The sequence below is a fragment of the Tiliqua scincoides genome, chromosome 13 (assembly GCF_035046505.1).
Source record: "Tiliqua scincoides isolate rTilSci1 chromosome 13, rTilSci1.hap2, whole genome shotgun sequence".
NCBI lineage: Eukaryota > Metazoa > Chordata > Lepidosauria > Squamata > Scincidae > Tiliqua > Tiliqua scincoides.
The window spans coordinates 16,407,851-16,429,356 of NC_089833.1; the positions used below are offsets into that span (position 1 = coordinate 16,407,851).

General features: G+C 45.1%; 1 protein-coding gene across 2 annotated transcripts in view; it reads left to right on the forward strand.

Annotated features, from left to right (window-relative positions):
• The window catches only part of USP22 (ubiquitin specific peptidase 22), a 91,725-nt gene extending 70,422 nt beyond the window's left edge, over positions 1-21,303 (forward strand). For both annotated transcript variants that reach the window (XM_066640485.1, XM_066640486.1), the window contains 8 exons: positions 397-544; positions 5,484-5,589; positions 8,119-8,277; positions 10,990-11,116; positions 13,084-13,175; positions 16,588-16,650; positions 18,639-18,788; positions 20,261-21,303. In XM_066640485.1, coding sequence (XP_066496582.1) covers positions 397-544; positions 5,484-5,589; positions 8,119-8,277; positions 10,990-11,116; positions 13,084-13,175; positions 16,588-16,650; positions 18,639-18,788; positions 20,261-20,303 — 888 coding nt within the window. In that variant the 3' untranslated portion in view covers positions 20,304-21,303. The remainder of the gene's footprint in view (positions 1-396; positions 545-5,483; positions 5,590-8,118; positions 8,278-10,989; positions 11,117-13,083; positions 13,176-16,587; positions 16,651-18,638; positions 18,789-20,260) is intronic.
• Positions 21,304-21,506: the final 203 nt, after the last annotated feature.

Below are 21,506 nucleotides of genomic sequence, written 5' to 3' on the forward strand. Positions count from 1 at the left end.
GAGTGGCTGATCCATATTCTCATGTCTGAAGAAACACTTGGAGGCGGTGTAGAGTGCAATCTTACTGTGTTATCCCCCCTTTCTTACCAAAGAAGAAGTGGGGGCACTGGGATCACACCTGCTTCCATCTCTAAATGTTTGAAGAAACAGAGAAGGCTGCCGCCTCTATTTCTTCAAACACTTAGAGATGGTGGTGGGTGCGATCCATCATCTTGGCTGGCCTTGCGGTGGCTTCCCCTCGTGTGACAGTCCAAGATGGTTCTCGGAGCAGACGGCCCTCTGCTAGCTAAGTCATAGACCAGAGTTTAAATCAAGCTAAGAGATTTATTTTTTTTACGAGAATGAAAACATATCTGACCATGGTTTCGATTTTGTTCTTCTTTTTCTTATGAATAGTTCTACTCTGGGCACCGATCTCCTCACATTCCATATAGGTTATTGCACCTGGTATGGACGCATGCACGGCATTTAGCAGGGTACGAGCAACAGGACGCGCACGAATTCCTCATTGCTGCATTAGATGTGCTACATCGACACTGCAAAGGTGAGGCTTTCCTGTCCTGAACGTCTTTATCCACAGAGGTATTTTCTTAAACAAGATAATTCCAGCATTAATCAAGTTTCTTTCTCTTCCAGTATATCAAAACATTTTTTGGTTATGCTTTCATTTTAGGTACACATAAAGGGTTTGTCTTTGGTCTCTCCACTTTCTTACCAATGTTGAAACGTCTAGCTTAAATTTCAGGTGACAATCTGTTTATACTGAGGATGTGCTTGACCACTAGGTATGGTTGCTTGTGCCAGGAAGGAGGGTTGGGTCTAAATAAGTGAAGTGTTTCCTGCTTCTCAAGATAAGATACTGTGTGCATTAGTTAGAAAATAGTTCACACAAAGTGAGCAAACGAAGACTGAGCTAAGTCACTCTGATTGGATAGCATTTACCTAAATGCCTTGCATGTTGGCATCCTTCAGTCTCGGAAGACCATGGTGTCACGCTCTGAATGGTGGCTCTGGAACAGAGTGTCCTCTCCAGTGCGCGAAGCCTGGGTAAAGTAGGTATGGAGGATAGGCTGTTACCCAAGCAGCAAATCCCCCCTCTCCACGTCGCTGAAATGGTCCAATGGAAAGGCAGAAGCCGATACGGTTGGTTCCAGCGGCGTCGCAGGAGTTGCCAGAACATGACTGTGTTCAGCCATGAACTGAACTCAGGGACTCCGGCTGCGGATTTTGCCTCGAGGTTGACTCCTGAAGCCTTTTCCATAACTGGATGTAGCCACAAGGCAGTGGAGGTTTGGGATCAGAGTTTTCCTTCTCTTGGATGAGCTGCCTTCCCAGGCTGACGAGTCCCATCTACCCGTTGGCTGTTCAGTCGCCTCTTACGACAAGTACAGCCAAACCGAGGGCCTGTTCTTATCCCCAGCCCCCAGGGGGAGATCTCTAAATGCCTTGGAGAGCTCAGATATGAAATGGCTGATCAATGATAAACCAGTTACTAGACCAGTGGTTCTCAAACCTTAGCACTGGTACCCGCTTTTTAGAATGACAATCTGTCAGGACCCACCTGAAGTGATGTCATAACCTAGAAGCGATGTCATGGCCAGAAATGACATCATCGAGCAGGGTAATTTTTAACACTCCCATAAGGTTGAAATCAAATCAGTTAGTAAATCCAAAGTTTTTACAAAAAGTTTAAAAAATTATTTAGAATAAAGAAGCCTCCTAAAGCTCTCCAGCAGTTTCTGATCTGTTTAAAAACAAAAATTCCCCCAACATCCCAAAAGCTACAATCTATCCACACTTACCTGTAAGTACGCCCCATTAACTATCATTGTTCAAAGAATATACATAGTAACCTGTTTAAAATACAGATCTGTAACATTTTCCCCAAAGGCAGTCACATACCATGGTAGCATCAAGTCTAATATATTAAAAATAAAATGCACATTGAAATGAATAGGAACCTACCTAATGGATCCTGACCCACAATTTGAGAAAAACCGTACTAGAGGATTGGAGAATAACACTTGTTTTTTTTTTTTAGAATAATAGCATGTGTAACAACTTGACCATCTAAAATAATTTAAAGAAATGGCCAACTCCTTTGAAAATTGGCAGGTTGAGCAGCTATTCTAACAGTAACACTTGCATTTTGCACAGAACTGTCAATAAGTTACTACCTCTGCTGGTTAGACAGCCCCCTCACCAAAACAATAAGTGAAATAGACCAATGCTGGTCATGGCTTACAGCCTGACCCAAAGATGGGTGGGTCTGTAAAGCTTTCAAAGCTGACCAGCCATGCTCAGTTTAAACCCTCCAGTTTGTTTTATGTTGAATTCATTGCTTTAGAACATGTATTAAGGGAAAATGCTGCCCTGTGTGCCCCAAAATGACAATATGGCACTCATAAGCTACTTACAAACTTTATAAAATGCTCTCTACTTTTGCCTGCACCTGCAGCAGCACAATGGCTAGAAATTCTCTTTCAGCTGCACCTTATTATTTGCTGCTGCTATTGTTTTACATATTGACAGTAGCAGGTAGGTGGTAATTTCATATTTCCTCCCAGATGTCATGGGAAGCCCTAACGAGAGGGTATTACCTCTCTGTGTGGCTGTGATCAAGCTTTCAGGAGAGTCTTTTGAGACGCCCCCCCTTCCTCACTGAGCCTAATTGACTTGGGTAATTGAAAAGGGAGCAATCTTGTCCTCCTGTGGGCAGAAATGGCTGTCGATTAGAAGTATCCAGCAGGGATATTACCTGAGGGCCAGTGGAAATGCGAAGAGGCCATTTGTTTGCATAGAAGCCAAGAGAACAAAATCTGAAGAAGAAACATTTGCTAGGTGCTGGGATTAAATCAATTTTTTTTTTTAACTTTTCACTGAAGCAAAACAAGAGCACTTAGAAATAATCAGTAGAAGTCATAATTGGGTTTTAAATTTTTTAAATAAATGAGCTTTATAAAGGGGGGGCAGTCAAAGCTGTAAGGTTATACTTTTTCTCCCTTTTGTATGTGTTTCACTCCACAACCGAATGTTAACTTTGCATGGCTTCTTGAAAGGGAACAGAGAGTCTATTGTGTGTTTTTAAGAATTTAGCGATGTGTTTCTTTAACTGTAGCCAGAGTAAGTCCCTTTTTGAAAGATGATTGGGCCATACTGACCTAGTTCACTAAGGAAAGGCCATGCAGGATTAGTATTTCAGCACTAAAAATAAATGAAGTTCTAGCCAGTCCTATGCGTTGTTAGTATTTTTTTTTTTACAACTCATAAGAAATTGCACACAAGAATGTGCCAGTTGAAGGTGCCACTCATCTTGGGGCCCTTAATTTCATCAGCGTAATGACAAATCATGCTCTGTTGCTGCACATACATCAGCCATAATGAAGGCCTTTCCTAACTGGGAGTGCGTTGCAGGATTATATTCTTTCATCTTGGAGCTGGTTTCCCCATACGTCTTAACTGAGGTTTAGAATATTTCAGAACAGATGCTAATCACAGTTAAGGCTAGCCAGGTTCTACACTTAACCAGGATTGTTAATCCTGGTAACCTTAATTTCAGTTAGTCAGTGCTGATGAATTCCTTAACCACTGTTAAGTCAAAAAAGGGAACTTCATTGAGGGCAGGGTATGTTTGGTCCTGGTCTTTTAACTGCCCCTTTTTTGTATATATGTACTAACCTGACTCTTTGGATTGGACAAGGTGAGGGGTGGAATTCAGAACATAATGTTGCCTGTTATGTAAGAACTTACCCCACTTATTGGTCATGTGAGGGTAGCCAGATTGCCTTACAGAATTTATAAAGTGTTTAAAAACAGCTCATGCCCTCTCTTCTGCTTAACCTGCTTTTAGCAGTTTTCATTCAGGCAGCACTTACGATTGCATGCATTTTGCTTGCAGAGCCTGGTTGTTTCTGTAACTACACATGGTGCTTACTGGCCCTCTTAAATGGGGTTAAGTAGTCATTTTCATTACCCACCGTGGCAACGCTGCCTGTTTTGGAAGCGGTGTTTGGATCAGGCTAAGCAAAGCCATTCTCCTGGTTTTTATAATACGAATAACAACCTTTTTAAAAACCCTTCCACACTACACGTGACATGGACTTGGTCAGAGTAAATTTTTGGATTAGTTGACATTTCACTTTGTGTTCAAGCCTCAGTGCAATTGGAACTACAGTACAGAAGTAAATTCATCATTTGCTGTTTAGTATTCTTGCCTACCACTTCTTCCTTAACTCCTTCGTTTTTCTTGAGTGTGTGTGCAGCACCCTAAGAGCCTATAAAGTTGTGTTCTACTGAATCTGGCCATTGGTCCATCCGTTCCGCTATTGTCTACTCTGTTAATAGCACTTTCAGGTCTCATCCTTGCCCAGTCTTGCAGCCTGGAAGATGCAAGGGGTTGAAATTGGACCCTCCTGCATGTAGCGCATGTACTCTAGCACTGAATTAAGGCTCCCAAGTGCACTACCTGCGCACACTGGTGGGACTCAGTCCTATCCAACTTTCCACAGTGATGCAGCCATACCAATGAGGCATGCGCTGCATCCTGCATTAGGGAGGCAGTCACTGAGGCCTGCTGAAGATGATGATAAACTTTATATCCCGCCCTTCTCCCCGAAGGGACCCAGGGCGGCTTACAACATATTAAAAACAGATTAAAAGCGTAATTTAACCGCAATTAAAAGCATATTAAAACACATTAACAGATACCCATAAAAACAGTAGTCAGATAAAAAGTCAGATAAAAAGAGCAAAATGCAGCAAATCATTGAGGAATCAGGCCTGTAAAAATACTAAAAGATATAGAAAAAATGTTTAAAAAGGCCATGAAGTCAGCAGGCTTGTTTAAACAAAAAGGTCTTCAGGCCTCGCTGAAAAGTCTCAAGAGAGGGAGCCATTCTCAAATCAAGGGGAAGGGAGTTCCATAACGTTGGTGCCACTACTGAGAAGGCCCTGTTTCTTGTCGCCGCCCCACGTACCTCCCTAGGCGGCGGCATTTGTAAAAAGGCCTTCTCTGATGACCTAAGAGGACGAGCCGGATTGTACGGAAGTAGGCAATCTCTGAGATACCCTGGCCCAGAGCAGTACAGGGCTTTAAAGCTCAAAACCAGCACCTTGAATTGGGCCCGGAAATGAATGGGCATCCAATGCAGCCCCCGGAGAAGCGGGCTGACAGTCAAACCACCTAGCTCCAGTGACCACACGGGCTGCCGCATTATGCACTAATTGCAGTTTCCAAACCGTCTTCAGGGGCAGCCCCACATAAAGAGATCTTAAAGATCTTTTATCTTTAAGATTTCTCTTTATCTCTTAAAGATAAGAGAACGGTTGTTCCCTTGCCTCAAGGCTGCATTGCGGCTACACCAGCATTGGAAGGTTGGATAGGATTTGGCTCCAAGTCATCTACAAGGGTCCCTTCTGTGTGCAGCCGCTTGAATACTTTTCGAGGTCGTTGCAACATAGTCTGTTTGCTTCCTTTTCTTCAGGTGACGATAATGGGAAGAAAGCCAACAACCCCAACCACTGTAACTGTATCATAGACCAAATTTTCACAGGTGGACTACAGTCTGACGTCACTTGTCAAGTCTGCCAGTAAGTGTCACGGATTCTCATTCCGATCAAGCTGCAAGATTTTGTCACTTTTGATGTTGGAATGGCGAGCACAGAATGCACAAGGTTACTCTGCTGATCTTTTTGGCGAGGAGCGCGAGCTTCACAGGAGTAGAGAGGGGATTTCCATGGCTGCGGCAGTCATAGATGCCTCAAATGTTTTGGTTTAGAGCAGGGTGCTTCAAACTGCAGCCCGTGGGCCAGACCAGCACCCTGTCCTTTCCCTCCCCTGCATGCTTACCGTCACGTAGGGAAGGCTGCCATTGTTGTCACCCATCCCTCCCCCCCATATTCGCTCCACCCTGCTGCTTCTGTGTTCTGCTGCTTCGGCAGGCTATGCACCAGGATTTCCTTGCAGATGCAGCAGGGTTGGAAAAACGTGGGAGGAGATAGGTGGTGACAACTGCAGCCTCCCCGACAGAACAGTAAGCTCCGGTCATGCCAGGGAGGTTGTCTGCAGTGCACAGCAGTCTCCAGTTTGGTGACCGCTGGTTTAGAGCATGGTATTTTCCCACTTTAATGTACAAGTCTTGGATGTACCCTATTTGGGTTTCCCATGTGCACTATTAAATCTATCTGGTATTTCCACTCTCTTTGAGCCAATGTGAACATAGCACTCCTGATCTCTTAACCACAGCTGGAGGATTCGGATAGGGCTGTAGGATCTTGTACTCTTGTCTTCTTGCAGCATCTTATCTTGACAGAGAATTCTCTTGCCATGCTTAACCCTGGCTGGATCTTACACTGCCATCAGCAATAATGCTTAACATGAACCAGGGTTTGTTGTGATCAGACCTGGAAGCCAGGCGTGGTTAAGGCTGCCAAAGGGAATGGACTGCAGTAAGGGATTGCAGGATCTCATAACCTGATCCATAAATGATGGCTTAAGGAATCAGGAGTGTTCTCTGCACAAGCCTGCTGTTGCTGCTTCTGGTTTTTCAAGCACAACTGTACTGCACTGATTTGAAATAGTACTCAGAAAACCCAGCGCATGCCATTTTTGCCTTGTCAGAACCTTTTTATTGACTGCATCGCAGCATGTTATTGCCTGGTAAATTACTGCATTATGACGAAGGTTCAGAACCTATTAAGGCAAGAGATGGAATTAGAAAGTAAGTCACAAGGTTTGAATCGCAACACTCAGGCGACTCGAAATAGGTAATTTCCAGCTTTGCATGTTTTGTGCACGTCTCCCGCTCCCAGCGCCTTGATATTATTGTGCTTAATGAAACCAGGGGAGTGTAAGTGGTAATATGTTCAAGGGGGTGTGACAGAGGAGAGGAAAGGACAGCCGCGACTTCCAGGGAAACTGGTACACAGTAAGAAAAACCCAGCGTGGAAAGAGAGTGTCTGTAGGCATCCCTTCAGGACAAAACAGCGATCGCTTTCTCCCACCCCCTCTGGTTTTTCAGTATGCAGTGGGGGGGCATAGTTGGGTGAATCCTTATCTCAGCAGTCCATGGGGGTTCTCTCTGAATCTTCCATAGCTGAATATTGGGACTGTCTCTTCAGTCGTTGGTCTCTGCTGTAGCCATGCTATCTTCAAGTGAAGTATATCCTAAACCGTAACCCTACTCAGCCAGGTGTCTCCAGACAGGCGCTTAGTGGGTTTTAAGTTGGATGTGACAACAGTTCAGCATGCAGCTTATGCTGGATGTATTTATTTAACGTCTACCCTGCCTTTCCCTGTTAACAGGTACAAGGCGGCTTGCAATAATACCATGGTTACAAACAGTAACTGTGGAATTAAAAGGCAGCATGAACAAAGTCAGCATATAAACGCAGCAGCCTGAAAGCAGATAAGTTTCGTCCATCAAAAAATTTTGTCTGTGCTCCAGAGGCCTGGCAAAAATAAAACATCTTTAACTACTATTTTAAAAACCGGCCAGTGAGGGAGCCTGCCTGCCTCCCTGGGGAGCATTCCAGAAATATGGCACCACCTTTGGAAGTCCCTGCCACTATTGCTCAACCAGTGTGTCTCACTTAAAAGGTGAGCCCCCTTGCACAACCTCTGAGGCTAATGGAAAGGCTCCGGCAGGTTCATTCAGGAGCAAATCTCACTTTATTATCAGGCAGTCCTGTGGCCTAAACGTATTTGTTTCTAAATGGAGACTGAATGTCTAGTTTAAACTAAATGAGTTCTGGGACTCCATAGAGTGCGGTGTAGCCAAAGCTTGGGAGTGGGGGCACTTGCTGTTGTTCCAGTAGGTTGTAAATAATTGCTGTAGATTCCCCCAAATTTGAACCCCTTCATGTGTGCTCAGTCTCTTAAAGAGGTTGACACTGTAAATGTGTTGTCTGAGATGCTTCCTGTAGCCTGAGCTCCCTCTAGAGGTGAAGTACCAGTTTTGGGTCCACTTGAAGCGAGGGCTGTTTATCACATTCATTTTGGAGATGAAATTGTCACCACGAGAGGACTTTTTCATCAGGCATCCCACACAGTAGAATTGTTTCTGTGAAATTGCTGTTGTGTGTATGTACTAGAAACGCTCTTTTCTCTTTTCTCCCCAGTGGTGTTTCCACAACGATAGACCCGTTCTGGGACATCAGTTTGGACTTGCCAGGGTCCTCTACCCCATTCTGGCCTCTGAGCCCAGGGAGTGACGGCAGTGTGGTGAACGGGGAGAGCCACGTGTCGGGAACCACCACGCTTACAGACTGCTTGCGAAGGTACAGACTTTGCATTTAGCAAAGAGGAACCTTAACTTCCCTCCTGCTGTCCACAGACAAGCAGTTTGCAGGCAGACGGCCAAAGAACAGAGCGGCACCTTGGCTGCTGTGTTCCTGCTGAATCACTCTGCAGAGCAATTCAGTTCAGTTGCCGAAAGAGACCAGGACAAAATTAAGCCTGTAACGTAAGCTGCCAGGAACTGGTAGGTAGCTAAGACAAGTGTCCCCACCTGATGACTCTGGGTCAGCCTCGGCACCCACTGGGGTACGTGCACATAGCAGAAAACAGTTTTCATTTGGCACAAAACATTGCCCCTCCTGGTACCCCAGGTTGAAAGGAGAATTTAGAGCTTGATTTCTGTCCATCAAAACATTTCTGCAACGTTTATGTTATTGAACAATATAAAAAGTGTATGTTATACGTGTTGTACCCTGCACCACACTTTTGTGCAAGTTTTCATAGGAAGTAATAACTTTTAAAAACAACCTCCCTATTCTCCCCCCCCCTTCCACTCACTCAGCTAGGGATTATCTCAAGTTCAAATACTAGAAATTCACCTTGCTGTCACTGTGGATCAAGTAACTCTGAAAAGTGGCTCTGATTCTTCCATGTTATAGAAATCAATCCTGGAACAACCAAGATGCACAGCATGACGTGGGGTAGTATTTGCAAACTGCTCAGGAAACCAAACTGAAAGGTTGCCGGCTGTGTGGTGGGAGGGCAGGGGCAATGGCTTCAGCATGTCAGCAGAACAGCTAAGCAAAGCAGTCAAAGTGCCACTCCCCAAAATGTAGAATCAATTGATGGAATTTGCTGTCTTGAGGTGCTGTGACAGCCAATAATTTGGATGGGAAGTGCACCCCATACTCCTTTGAATTTCTCATGGTGGTGATTTGCCATGATGACTAAATGGAACCTCGCAGGTTCAGAAGCAGCATGCCTCTGGCTTTGCTGAGGGTCAACGGTGGAGGAGGTTGTTGGCTGCCTTGTCCTCCTTGTAGCTATTCTGGAAGCTTCTGGTTGGCCACTCTGGGAAGCAGGAGCTGGACTGGATGAACCTTTGGACTGGTCCAGCAGGGCTTTTGTGAGGTACAGAAGATCAATGCAGGGTGCTGCAGATAAGCCCACAGTGGATTTTTTGTTGTTGTTGCTAGGGGGAACATTCCATCTATGAGCCCTCATAAGCAGTCTGCAGTAATGCAATCCAGAGAAAAGTTTATCATCTCAGTGAGAAGTAGGCTTATGTTGGGGTCGTGTCTTAAGAGTTCCAGTATTGCAAAGATTGGTGTTTTCAACCATATGCCTAAGAGTATTATTATTATTAAGAATATTTATATAGTATACTGCTTTCCAACCCAAAAATTCACAAAGTGGTTTGCAAACAAAAACCATATAATTAAATGTTTCTCTGTTCCAAAGGGCCTCACAATCTAAAAAGATGCAGAAGAGACACCAGCGAACAGCCACTAAGAAAGATACTGTGCCGGGGTAAAGAGGAAAGTTGCTCTCTCTTAGCTAGAGATAAGAGGAGCACCACTTTAAAAAGTGCCTCTTTGCCCAGTTAGCAGGTTAGTTAGGAGTAGAAATGTTTAGGCTGGAATAAAAGATTGTTCTTGCATTTCTTTGTGAAGAAGCTCCAGTGAGAGAGAGAGAGAGAGAGAGAGAGAGAGAGAGAGAGAATTACCATTTTTCTGGAAAGGGGGGGGCTCCAAGAGAGAACCGTTACCCTGTGTGTTACAGGCTGATTAAACATAACAGAAATTGCGCAAAGGAGGCTGAGAACTGGGTAGCAGTTAAATAGATGCGATAACACTGAGACGCTTACAGAACGAGAAAGAGAAAATGGATGTATTGAGCTTCCATGTGTGTGTTGTCAAGGTTCTGGAATAGTGAGATCTATAAAACGCAGAAGCCCCTGTATTTGCAGGCCAATTGGTGTGGTGTGCTCATTGAAGTGGCAGCAAGTAGACGGAATTGCAGGTATATTTTGGGTTTGAAGATTGCAGTCTGAAAGGGCAGCTTAGGGTGGGATCTTGAGACCAAGCCCCATACTTCCATGCGTGTTATCCTTGTCTGCTTTTCCAGGAGCAACCATGTTCAAACACATCCCTCTATCCAACAGGGCTGGGACCTAGGAAAGCATCCTGTAGTTTGGTCATATAACAGAACAGTGGCTCAGCCAGCAGTTGCCTTTGCTTGACAATTACTGTAATCTTTGTCTTGCTTTGACAAGCAAAAAGAGCCGGGTACGCCGCCTAGGCAGAAACCCAACGTGCTGTTTTTGTGGATGACCAACTAGCAGCCTCTCTCCTGTCATGGTGGCCACATAGCGGTAAACAGTCACATTCTAAATTGAAACGTGTGGGTTTTTCTTAAGAGTTGTTCCTCTCTGCAAATGAAATCACAACTGCATTGTGGGCACAGGTCTCCACAAAGGGATTATAACCTACTTTTTATAACAGCTTGTGCAAGTGGCTGTGCTATCAGCCCCCTCCCCCCCCCCCCCGGTGCTTTGTAGAATGCAGAAATACGAGCAGGGTATGAGGCTAGAAACAGTTGCATTTAAGAAACAGTGGACTTGAGAAGTGAGCCAACATTTGCTAAGAAACTCTATGCAAGAAACCTTTGAAAACATGAAATAAAAACTCTTTATGCAGTAGAGAGGTGTTTGCCTGTGCTGTACATCCACATTTACTTAAAATGTTTTGCAGGTTTACAAGGCCAGAACATCTAGGAAGCAGTGCCAAAATCAAATGTAGCGGTTGCCATAGCTACCAGGAATCTACCAAACAACTCACTATGAAGAAATTACCCATTGTGGCCTGTTTTCATCTCAAAGTAAGTTATCAAATCGCTGTTTGGATTTGCAGAGGTAGATCCTGCCCTGTAGGCTTTCAGAGCATTGGGGGATCTGGGGCTTCGAGGCTAGGATCAGGCTTACCCAGAACTGTGCATACTGAGGGCCCAGAACCCTCTTCAGAAACAGGAGGGACTAGCTTTTTGCAGTGTCATTCCATCTGATAGGTAAGCAGTATGTGGTCTCTGGGGTGCTTGGCCTAGGCTGTCCAGAGACCTAGTTAGAATTTGGCATGCACTATCACCATCGGATTCACCCCTTTCCTTAGCCTCCTTGCCCTCATATGCCACCTCTTTGCCCCTGTTCTGCCCCCCCCCTCGCCTCTCCTGGTAGGCGGTAGGAGAGCCGATGACATGGTCAGGAAGGTGCTAGCCTTCCCACTGGTGTCCTGGCAGAGCACTACTGTGCGCATTGCTGGAGAGCACGTTCTGTCAGCACTCACAGCCCGTAGGATTGGGCTGTGAGTTACTTAAAGCTTAACTAATATCAAATTCATTGACAAGGGCATGTTCTTCTGCTGCTGGTGCTGTGAACAAGAACAGAACGTTTAGTCTGTGGGATTTCTGTGTTGTGTGTTTAGCACCCTGATCTGTTGCTAAGGAATTGTTATGCTGCTGTAAGCTGAGAACAATTAAACGAGAGCGTAAATAGGGCAGGAGTTCAAAGAAATGGAAGAGATGCCATTGTCATAAGGAGCAGTTCATTCATATTTGGCTTCTGGTTCTCATCCTTCAGCAGTGTTCCGTTGAAATGACGGCGAAAGGATGACATTTAGCACACTCTCCACTCTCAGAAATAAATCTCTTCCCTCTTTCCCCTTCAGTTTGTTTCTTGTCAGGATATGGCATTTCTCTAGGGGTTTCGGTTCACCCTGTTGAGTTGGCCTTTTGTTTTATACCTTGCTCTTTTCTCATACTAAAAGTGAGTGTTTATTATCAACCAGCATAGATCCAGTGGGGAGAATGGGCACCCTGGGTTAAAATCTGGATGCTGCCATAGATCAAAGGCTACCTCCTTGTGAAGGATTAATATTTATAAAGGGAAAAGTATGTACATCGATGTGTGAATGGCAGAGCAACTGCTTGTTCTGTTCCTTTGCTGCGCATCAGAAGGCTGAAGCGGCTGTTGTCTGCCCTGGTGTGCATATCTAGAAAGAGAGAGCTGTCCATTTGCTCTGCAGTAAATGACTTCTCTCCGGGGCTTGCTGAGAAAATGGGTGAAACTTTGTTTGCGAGACTCTTTGCCAACTGTGGAATTGTATAAATGATAGTTTAGAATGATTCATCCTGGTCTGATGACAGAGTGCTTAACTGAGTGATTGGTTCTGTCAGCTCTTGTGATGCGGGCTGAGCCTTGAAGTTGGGACCATTGGTTCCCACTCAGCTCTGTGTATGGTGGTGGGGAGCACCATTGCATCCACTCAGGAATGGTGGTGGGATGTGGTGGCAGGCTGCATTGCCCCTGGACCGACCTCTTGGGAATCTGGGGGAGTAGGAATTGGACCCCTTATGGGGCTTGCTTGCCTCATGCACTTAGAGCCCAGGAAATCAGCAGGTGTTGTTAGTTGTTGTAGTTACGTAGCAGTTGCTGCTTCAGCCCAAGGGTTATACGTGTGCCTTAGCTGTTTATATGTTGCAGATCTGTGCTGATCAATAAATTGTGGTCCATGTTTTAACCCAGTTAGTGGTGCCTTGTTGCTCATTTACAAGTTGTGGGTGTTAATGTGCTGTCGCCAATCCTACTGGAAATAGGAAGTTGTCCCACAGACATGGTCCAACCGTGTATAAAACATGCTCAATCACTTGTTCCCATGTATTTCATTACCGTAGTCCTGTTAAGGAGTTCTAATGTCCTTTTATCCTACCTGAATCTACCAATGAGATGTGTTTTTGCTCCAAGGATATCTAAACCTTTTCTCTACAAGAACTACCTGTTTTCTTTTCTATAGCGGTTTGAACACTCTGCCAAACTAAGGCGAAAGATCACTACGTATGTTTCTTTTCCGCTGGAGCTGGACATGACACCTTTTATGGCCTCCAGGTACGTACAATGGTCTGCTCTTGCCAGAAGCCATTCTGGGATAGAGCATTGTTTAAAAAGATGGTCCTGTGGGACAGCGCACGCACGCACGCACACATACAGAGAGAGAGAGAGAGAGAGACAGAAGCAATTTAGCTTTCTGGATGGAAAGCAGTTTCAAAATGATCTGGCAGCAGGGTTTTTTTTCCAGTGCCTAAACCAAGTTGGTTTCTAAATTTGGGTAATCAGAAGTATTTCTGAAGTGAGACTAACCCAGCCCCCACATCTTACGGCACAAATTTCATTCAGGTAATTTTAAGTATTACGCATCTCGGTAAAGCAGCTACCACGTTTTCCAGACTCACAAAGAGAGTCTGGTCCAACAAGAAGCTGACGGAACATACCAAGATCCAGGTCTACAGAGCTTGCGTCCTGAGTACACTTCTGTACTGCAGCGAGTCATGGACTCTTCACTCACAACAGGAGAGGAAACTGAACGCTTTCCACGTGCGCTGCCTCTGACGCATTCTCGGCATCACCTGGCAGGACAAAGTTCCAAACAACACAGTCCTGGAACGTGCTGGAATCCCTTGCGTGTATGCACTACTGAAACAGAGACGCCTGCGTTGTCTCGGTCATGTCGTGAGAATGGATGATGGCCGGATCCCAAAGGATCTCCTCTATGAAGAACTCGTGCAAGGAAAGCGCCCTACGGGTAGACCACAGCTGCGATACAAGGACATCTGCAAGAGGGATCTGAAGGCCTTAGGGATGGACCTCAACAAGTGGGAAACCCTGGCCTCTGAGCGGCCCGCTTGGAGGCAGGCTGTGCAACATGGCCTTTCCCAGTTTGAAGAGACACTTGGCCAACAGTCTGAGGCTAAGAGGCAAAGAAGGAAGGCCCATAGCCAGGGAGACAGGCCAGGGACAGACTACACTTGCTCCCAGTGTGGAAGGGATTGTCACTCCCAAATCGGCCTTTTCAGCCACACTAGACGCTGTTCCAGAACCACCTTTCAGAGCGCGATACCATAGTCTTTCGAGACTGAAGGTTGCCAACCACCATTTTTAAGTATTGCCTGCACATTTGTGCATGACAAGTTCTTGGTTTAACTTGAGTGCTGATGATCAGAGAGATGTTTTCTCAGTTTGGATGAGTCTGTTTGCCAAGAGGAGGAATAGCAAACAAATACACATCAAGCAAACAAACAATCCAGGAGTCCATCTGTACGATCTGAGACTTCTCCCCTGGAGACTCACTTTCACATTAAGTAGTGGTAGCAAATGCAGAAAATGCATAAAAATTCAAGGCTTTGAGCAGAGTTGCCAAAGCATCAAGCTACACTTGCCCATAGGAAGTGAAAGTTTGAAACATTTAGTCACAACTCACATTTGACTCGAGAGCAAAACAAATACCTTTGAAGTCTCACGTTTGTAGTCGTGTCCTACAGAAAGCGGGAGATATGCTTTAAAACTATCCAGGTTTTGAAACTTCAGAAGGTCAATATGAAACTCATTCTTATTCCTCCTGCTCTTTGCAGATGAATTTTCTGTGTCCACAATAGGTGGGTATTTAATTTTAAAAGAGTTTCAGAAATAACACGGCTATACTCGGCTTCTAGATTTGGGCTTTTTCATGTTCACCGGGAAATCAGCAGTCATTTTCAACAACCTGTGAAATTGAGAGTAATCCAATTGCTGTGGTCAAAAACATCAAGCATTTTAATAGGCGAAAAGCAAGAGTAGTCCAGTAGTGTAAAGAAGGATAATGCAATTAAGATTTTTTTTTTCCCAGTGAAGAATGGGATTAATTTTCTTTTTCCTTTCGGCTTCAGGATTTATGTAAAAGGGTTCCTTAGTCCTTAGATCGTTATGAAATCTGTCATGGATGATCTCAACACAAAAGGCCTCCCGGGGTTCAATTCTTTGACAAAACATCAAATACAGGGCATCATTGTGATTGGGGTGATGGGCAGAAACTATTGGAATGAGTGTAGCTACCCATTGGCCACCTTGCTGCAGTGCTTTTGCCCATCACCACTTAAATAAGTGTAATATGTCAAAGCTATATTTTCTTCCTTTTTATAGCATGGTTTCCAGCCATGCTATAAAAATACAGTCAAGTTATGTTATATGAAACCACCTGGGGGGGCCTGTTGAAGCCTATCTTCATTCTGTGTGTGTTGTGATCATTTTTTAAAATACCTAAATAGTCCTCCATGGGTCTCCCCAACTTTGTCCCTTTATATTTTAGAGTTTTAATTAATTGTGAATTGTCTTGAATTCCTTAGCAACCAGGAGAAAGGCGGGATACAAATATTTTTTTAAAAAATATGGGTTTTTTAGTTCATTAGGAAGCTGCCTTTTATTGAGTCAGACTCTTCAGTCATCAAGCTCAGCACTGTAAACTCTGACTAGGAGCGGGCAGGTTTTCAGCCCCTCCTGGAGTTGCTGGGAATTGAACCTGGGGCCTTCTGCGTACAGAGCAGGTCCTCTGCCAGCAGCAACAGTCCTTCCCTGTAGATTTGATTCTGAGTGGCTGGGGTTGCTATCTGCAAGGAAGCAGATTCCGCTCCCATGCCAGTGTGGTATTTTCTTCCGCATAGCTTGTGAGAGCCAAAGGGCAGGGTATAAATGCATGCAATTAAAATAACAGAATGCTTCATGCTCATCCCTCTAGGGCAGTGGTTCTCAAACTGTGGGGTCCAGGACCCACCAGTGGGTTATGATCTACTTTTTGGTGGGTCGCAAAACTAACAGGGAAGATATGTGCAACAAGGGTAAAACAAGCTGCTACTTGGGGGGGGGGGGGAGCACAGCTACCCAATCACCGTTATAGCCACACCCCGTGGCATTTAGAAATTGGGCAGCAGCCTCTAGGGCCTCTGAATGTTTGCGAACCACTGCTGTAGGGTAGTAGTAAAAATGCAGCGCCCCAGCCTTGACAGCATCCCTCGGAGAGGATGACTTAACAGAAAAGCGCCATGTGTCCACGCTTGGAATATGTAGACATGCGCTGCACACGTGTACACACCCAGCCCCAGCTCCTTCACCTTCCAGAGTCTTTGCGCTTCAGAAACTCTGTCTCTCACATCCCACCTGTCATGCCAACAGGGATTTTATGAGTAAAGGCCAAGTGCAGGTTGCAACACGCCTCTATTTTGCTAGTTCTGTTGATAGGAGGGTGGGTGACCGTCACTCTTGAATCTCTGCTTAAATGAAGATTTTTTCATGCTGGGAAACATCTTGAGGAACATAAGTGAGGAGCTTTTAACCCTTGTTAAATTTACACCTTTTAGAAATGCAAATTACCTTTTAAAAAAACCGACTTGATGTTTGAAAACAAAAATAGCAAGAAGGGGCTCTTTGTATAACCTGTTGCCTTCTTTGTCTTTGAAATGACGCTGCATCTTTCCCTGTGTGTGTTTTGTAGTAAAGAGAGCAGGATGAATGGGCAGTACCAGCAGCCTGCGGATACTCTAAACAATGATAATAAGTAAGTGGCTCTCTTTGTTGGGGAGGGTGGGCTCAAGCGGAGTAGAAACCTGTTCTGTGTCCTGCAGAGCTCAGCTTGTGTGTAGATACTGGTGGTCATTTTGTGGGGGGAGCTGCATCATTGACCAGCCTTGAAAACAGTGGTCCAGGAGCCAGGTGGGGGTAGCAGCTCAGCCAGCAGTGTGTTCCTCCCCCTCCCCTCCACGACCAGTTGCTAACCTCTTCCTCTTGCAGGCTTCGGCAGGTAATGTCCTCGTGCGCTGTGCCTACCTGCTAGCCCTATTGCAGCACCTTCAAATACTAGGACTGACCCTGGCAGCTCTCAGAGAGCTGTGAGTATAGCTGTGAACTCAGCTAGCAGGGGTGATAGAGGACTGACACAGTGGGAGGCAGGGCAGAATAGGCAGGTGACAGCAGAAGATGGAGGCAACTGCAGGTGAGAAGGTCGAGTGGTCGCATTCTGCTTTCTCTCTGCTAAATGAAGCTCGTCTTGTGTGTTCACCTGGGTATATATGTTTTACTCATTTTAATTCCACACTTATGATACAGGAAGGAGATGAAAGCCCTCGGTTTAGGGATGTGGGGAAGACCAAGGCTGTTAAGTGCTCCCATAATAGAGTGCTGACAGCGACCTGGGTCAGTTGTAATGGGAAACCATTACTTGGCTTAGTGGTATGTGAAGCCCTGTGACTCACAGGCTTCTTCCTGCCCCCCTCTCTTTGTGTGCAAGCAAGAGAGACAAAGAGCTTTTGTTTTGGGTTTTAAAATCCTGTGTTAACTAATGATCTCTGATAACTTGGCTCGCTTCAGACCATAGTTAGGGAAACCAAACCAGGATCGGACTATGGGTAACTGGCTTTTGAAATAAACTACGTTTCTTTGAGTTTACATGTAACATGAACTATGGTTTTGTTCAGAGCAAAAGTGCTTTTTTTCTCTCTGCTCCTCATGCAAGCCTGTGGCTCTCAAAGGTAGCCAGAGGGCCAGTATACCTGATGAGTACATTCTGGAAACAAACAGGATCCAATGGCTGGCTGCCAAGGCACAATCAGGCAAGCAGAAGACTGATCCCCCCCAGCCCAGAAGATTGCCATGGCGGGAGGGGAGGATGTGAAACCCTGCAAAAGGGCAAATAGATGAGTCTGACAAGCAGCTTGATCTTCAGTAGATTGTTTACTTGGATTGAGGAACCAGACTAGAGTCTTCAGGTTCAGTCAAAAATCTCTTGGGCCCTCCTGTCACCTCTTCCTAAATGGTGGCACTGGTGACCAAGAGCAGACCAGCAGCTCCCTCTTCTGGCAAACAGCTGCAGTAGTGTCAAAAATCAGGGGGTTCTGTCCAGCTGTTGGAGCCCACTGTCAAAGCCCTCCAGCACTCTTAACAGGTGATGCTAATGGCCGCCATGTGCTGTCTTACGAGCTTCTCTGAGCTATTTTGTTGATCAGAGGTAGGAGATCAGGTGCTGGGCTCCGTGGACTTCGTTTGGATTTTAGCATCCTTTGGTTTTTTAGTTCAGCTATTCTCAACCTTTTTTTAACTCCCCTTATGAGCTGTTCCCTAGTTTCCACTCTCCCCCCCCCCATCAAACAAGGATACCACGTGAACAGATAAACATAAAATCATTTATTTTGGTTTTCAGTCGGTCACCCCCTTCAGATGTGCCAGGGCACCCCAAGGGACCATATGGCTGCCATTGAGAAATGGCTGATCAAGTCTGAGCCGCTGCCATTGGGCAAGACATGATGTTTTCTTAAAAGGAAAGGCTTTGAGACTTGCATTTCCCAGGCTAAATTTAATCCTCTAGCACCTGTCATATCGTGGACTTAATCTTTTTCTTTTTAATAATTATTTTCATAACTTTTGGTTTTAAAACATTAACAATGGTAAAACATAGCATGTAGAGCCACAAATGACCAGGTGGACTTGAGTGGACATTTCATTCAAGTGGTTGAATTTTCTGTTGACCTACTGACTTTGTCTTCCTGCCAGGTATTCCTTGTTCGCAGTAGTTAATCACCAAGGAACCCTTGAGAGTGGGCACTATACCAGCTTCATTCGGCAACACAAGGACCAGTGGTTCAAATGTGACGATGCCATCATCACCAAGGCTAGCATTAAGGATGTACTAGACAGCGAAGGGTACGTCTTGAGCAGAACAGAGACAGAGAGCATCCTGACCACTCATCAGAATGCCGTCCTCATCATTTGCTCTTCAGGCTTCACGATGATGGTGTAATGTAAAATGCAACCAGGTCTAGGCCAGCAGAACTTCGAATAAGGTTCTAGCCTGCCCCCCTCCATTTACTGAGGCTGAAACGTTACAAATATATAGTAAAAGCTATTGGTGCTGATGTGTAAAGCAAATGTAAACTCAGAAAGGGCAGTCAGTAGGTATTCAAGCATCTTCATGTTATACTGGTTCCCTCGGTGTAAACATTTCCTCTGTAAGAATGTTGGTGGGGAATTCTGTTTAAATCTGGAATTGCATCCACTTGGGCAGTGTTCTTCTACCTTGGGGTCAGGACCCCAGTGGAGACGCAAAGCCTCAGGTGTGGGGTCGCAGCAGCTTATGGGAACAAAAACGGTTGAATACCGTTGAATAGAGCATCACCTGCTCAGGTTCTTAGAATTGTGCTAAAATGGCTTTCACTAGTGCCAGGCTTCCTGGTCATTTTTTCAACTCTCTCTAACAAAAATATTTGGCTGCAGTGAACAGTGCTGGGAGGGCATGATGAGGTGGGGAGTGGGCAGTGATGGGGGTGAGATGGGTAGATAAGGTCCTGGGAGGGGCAGGATTGACAGTGGGTTCCCAGTCTCTGTTTTATTTATTTCTACTTAATTTATTGGGATCGTGGCACAAAAGAGGTTTAAGACCTGACTTGGGCATTCCTAGCTCTGTCTTCTGGTGGCAAGAAGGTGAAGCCTTTCTTGTTTAACTCCGTGATTGTTAAAAGGGAAGGTGGGCTGAATTAAACAAAACAACAGAAACTAGTGTAAACTCATTTAAAACTCAGAACACTACTAACGCAGAAATGGTGGGCTCTGCTGAGGGCCCAGGGTCCTTGCACTTTGCACACTTTTAAAAGTTTACCTGTACAGGTGTGAGGGGGAAGTGTGTCTCCCAGTACCAATTCAAAGAAAAGTGCGTTTGCCACTAAAACACTGCTGTAGACTAGCGTGGGCTGAGGCTGAAGCTCCTTGCGTGGATCGGAAACCTGATTTTTCAGACAATTAGCTATCCGAGTGCCCCCTGCTGGGTTATCCCCACCGTTCTTGCAGCGTCAGGCCAGTCCTTTAGGTCGTCTTCCCCTGGCAGTGTTTTAGCCCAAGCTCTGCTTTAGCTTTCAAGCATTAATCAGTCAAGGACGGTTCAGAATAGATGGGCACATACCATGATGAGTCATTGGCTTTAAATTATTTAGAGTGTCACAACATGGCCGTGAAAGAGCTAGCAAACACCTCCCCAGAATCGTTCCAGCCTCATAAGAAAGAATCCTGCTTTTTAAGCTTGGCTGTTTGCACCAGATGGGAATGTAGATCAGTTGCAGAAGTTAAGCAGCATCGAAATAGCTCCTTTTCTTCTTCTTCTTTTGATCTTTGTGTGTTTGCAGATATTTGCTGTTCTATCACAAACAGTTCCTGGAGTACGAGTAGCCTTATCCGCCGCTTGAGTGTGAAGTAAAAGGAAGCAAAATGAACAGCAGCCTTCTGAAAAGACACACAAACCTACCTGAAATGAAGACACCCATTCGACACCTAGCACTGAGCTGCGACAGGACCTGCTTGCTGCTGGCTCACGGCCTGGGAGAGTAAGAAACGAACAATGTCCACTGTGTATGCAGTCCTGCAAGGACAGAAGAGGAGGAAAAATGTAAAAGGAGGCTACAGTCAGTGACTTTTGAGAGGAAATATAGTAACGCAAAAGATTGCTCTGGATGGGGAAACTGGGAGCAGAGGAGTCCGGGTGCTGCCACATCTCCCCACGTTCCTCCGAAAAATGTGTGTGTGGGAAGGCCGGAGGGTGTAACTCTCATCTCCATAAGCATCTTCTCCATTGGTGCTTCAGCTCCAACTGACCAATCATACAACAGTTATAGTTTAAAAAAAGGAAAAAAAAAGAAATTCAAGCCCATTCTTTTTTTTTTTTTTAAATACCCACGGGGCTGAAAGCAGTACAAATGGAGGAGAAATCGAGACAACGCAACGAAATGGACTTTGCAAGTACCTTTTTATTTGTGAATTTTAGTTATTAAATAAATACAGTATGAAATTATTAGGCTCTTTGTTTCTCGGCAAGCGTTTTAAGACGTCTGGATTTGTGGGACTGAAGCCGTGATTCTGAGCGAGGGGTCTCGGCTTGCCTCTTCTGGCAGCTGTTGCTGCTGCTGTTGTACAGGTAGCTCCGGATACCTTGGGACTGCTCGTCAAAAGCGTCTGCTCAGAGTCATTTTCTGTTTGAGCCCCTCGTATTTTTTTTTCTATAAATAGCTATTTTCTTAATTTCCCCCTCCCTTTGTTCACCCTTTTTTCTCCACAAGAATGGAATTCATAACTGCAACCATCAGTAAAATGAATGAATTGGCGTGTTTATACTGTAAAAGTGGTCTTGATTGTTTTATTTTTTGAAAAAAAGAATTACTGTGAATAAGCCTGATTTCTCTGTCTCTATGGGTGGTGCTGTTTGCTGGGGGTGGTTTCTTCCCACCCTTCCTCTCCAAAGAAATATCATATGAGATACTTGGAATTGGGGGGAAAAAAATCTGCCATCTGCTAACTGTGGCAACTGGGTGCCATTGTTGCAATTAATTTTCAACTGTTGGGCACCTCTGCCTTAACACCAGACACTAAAGTAAACAG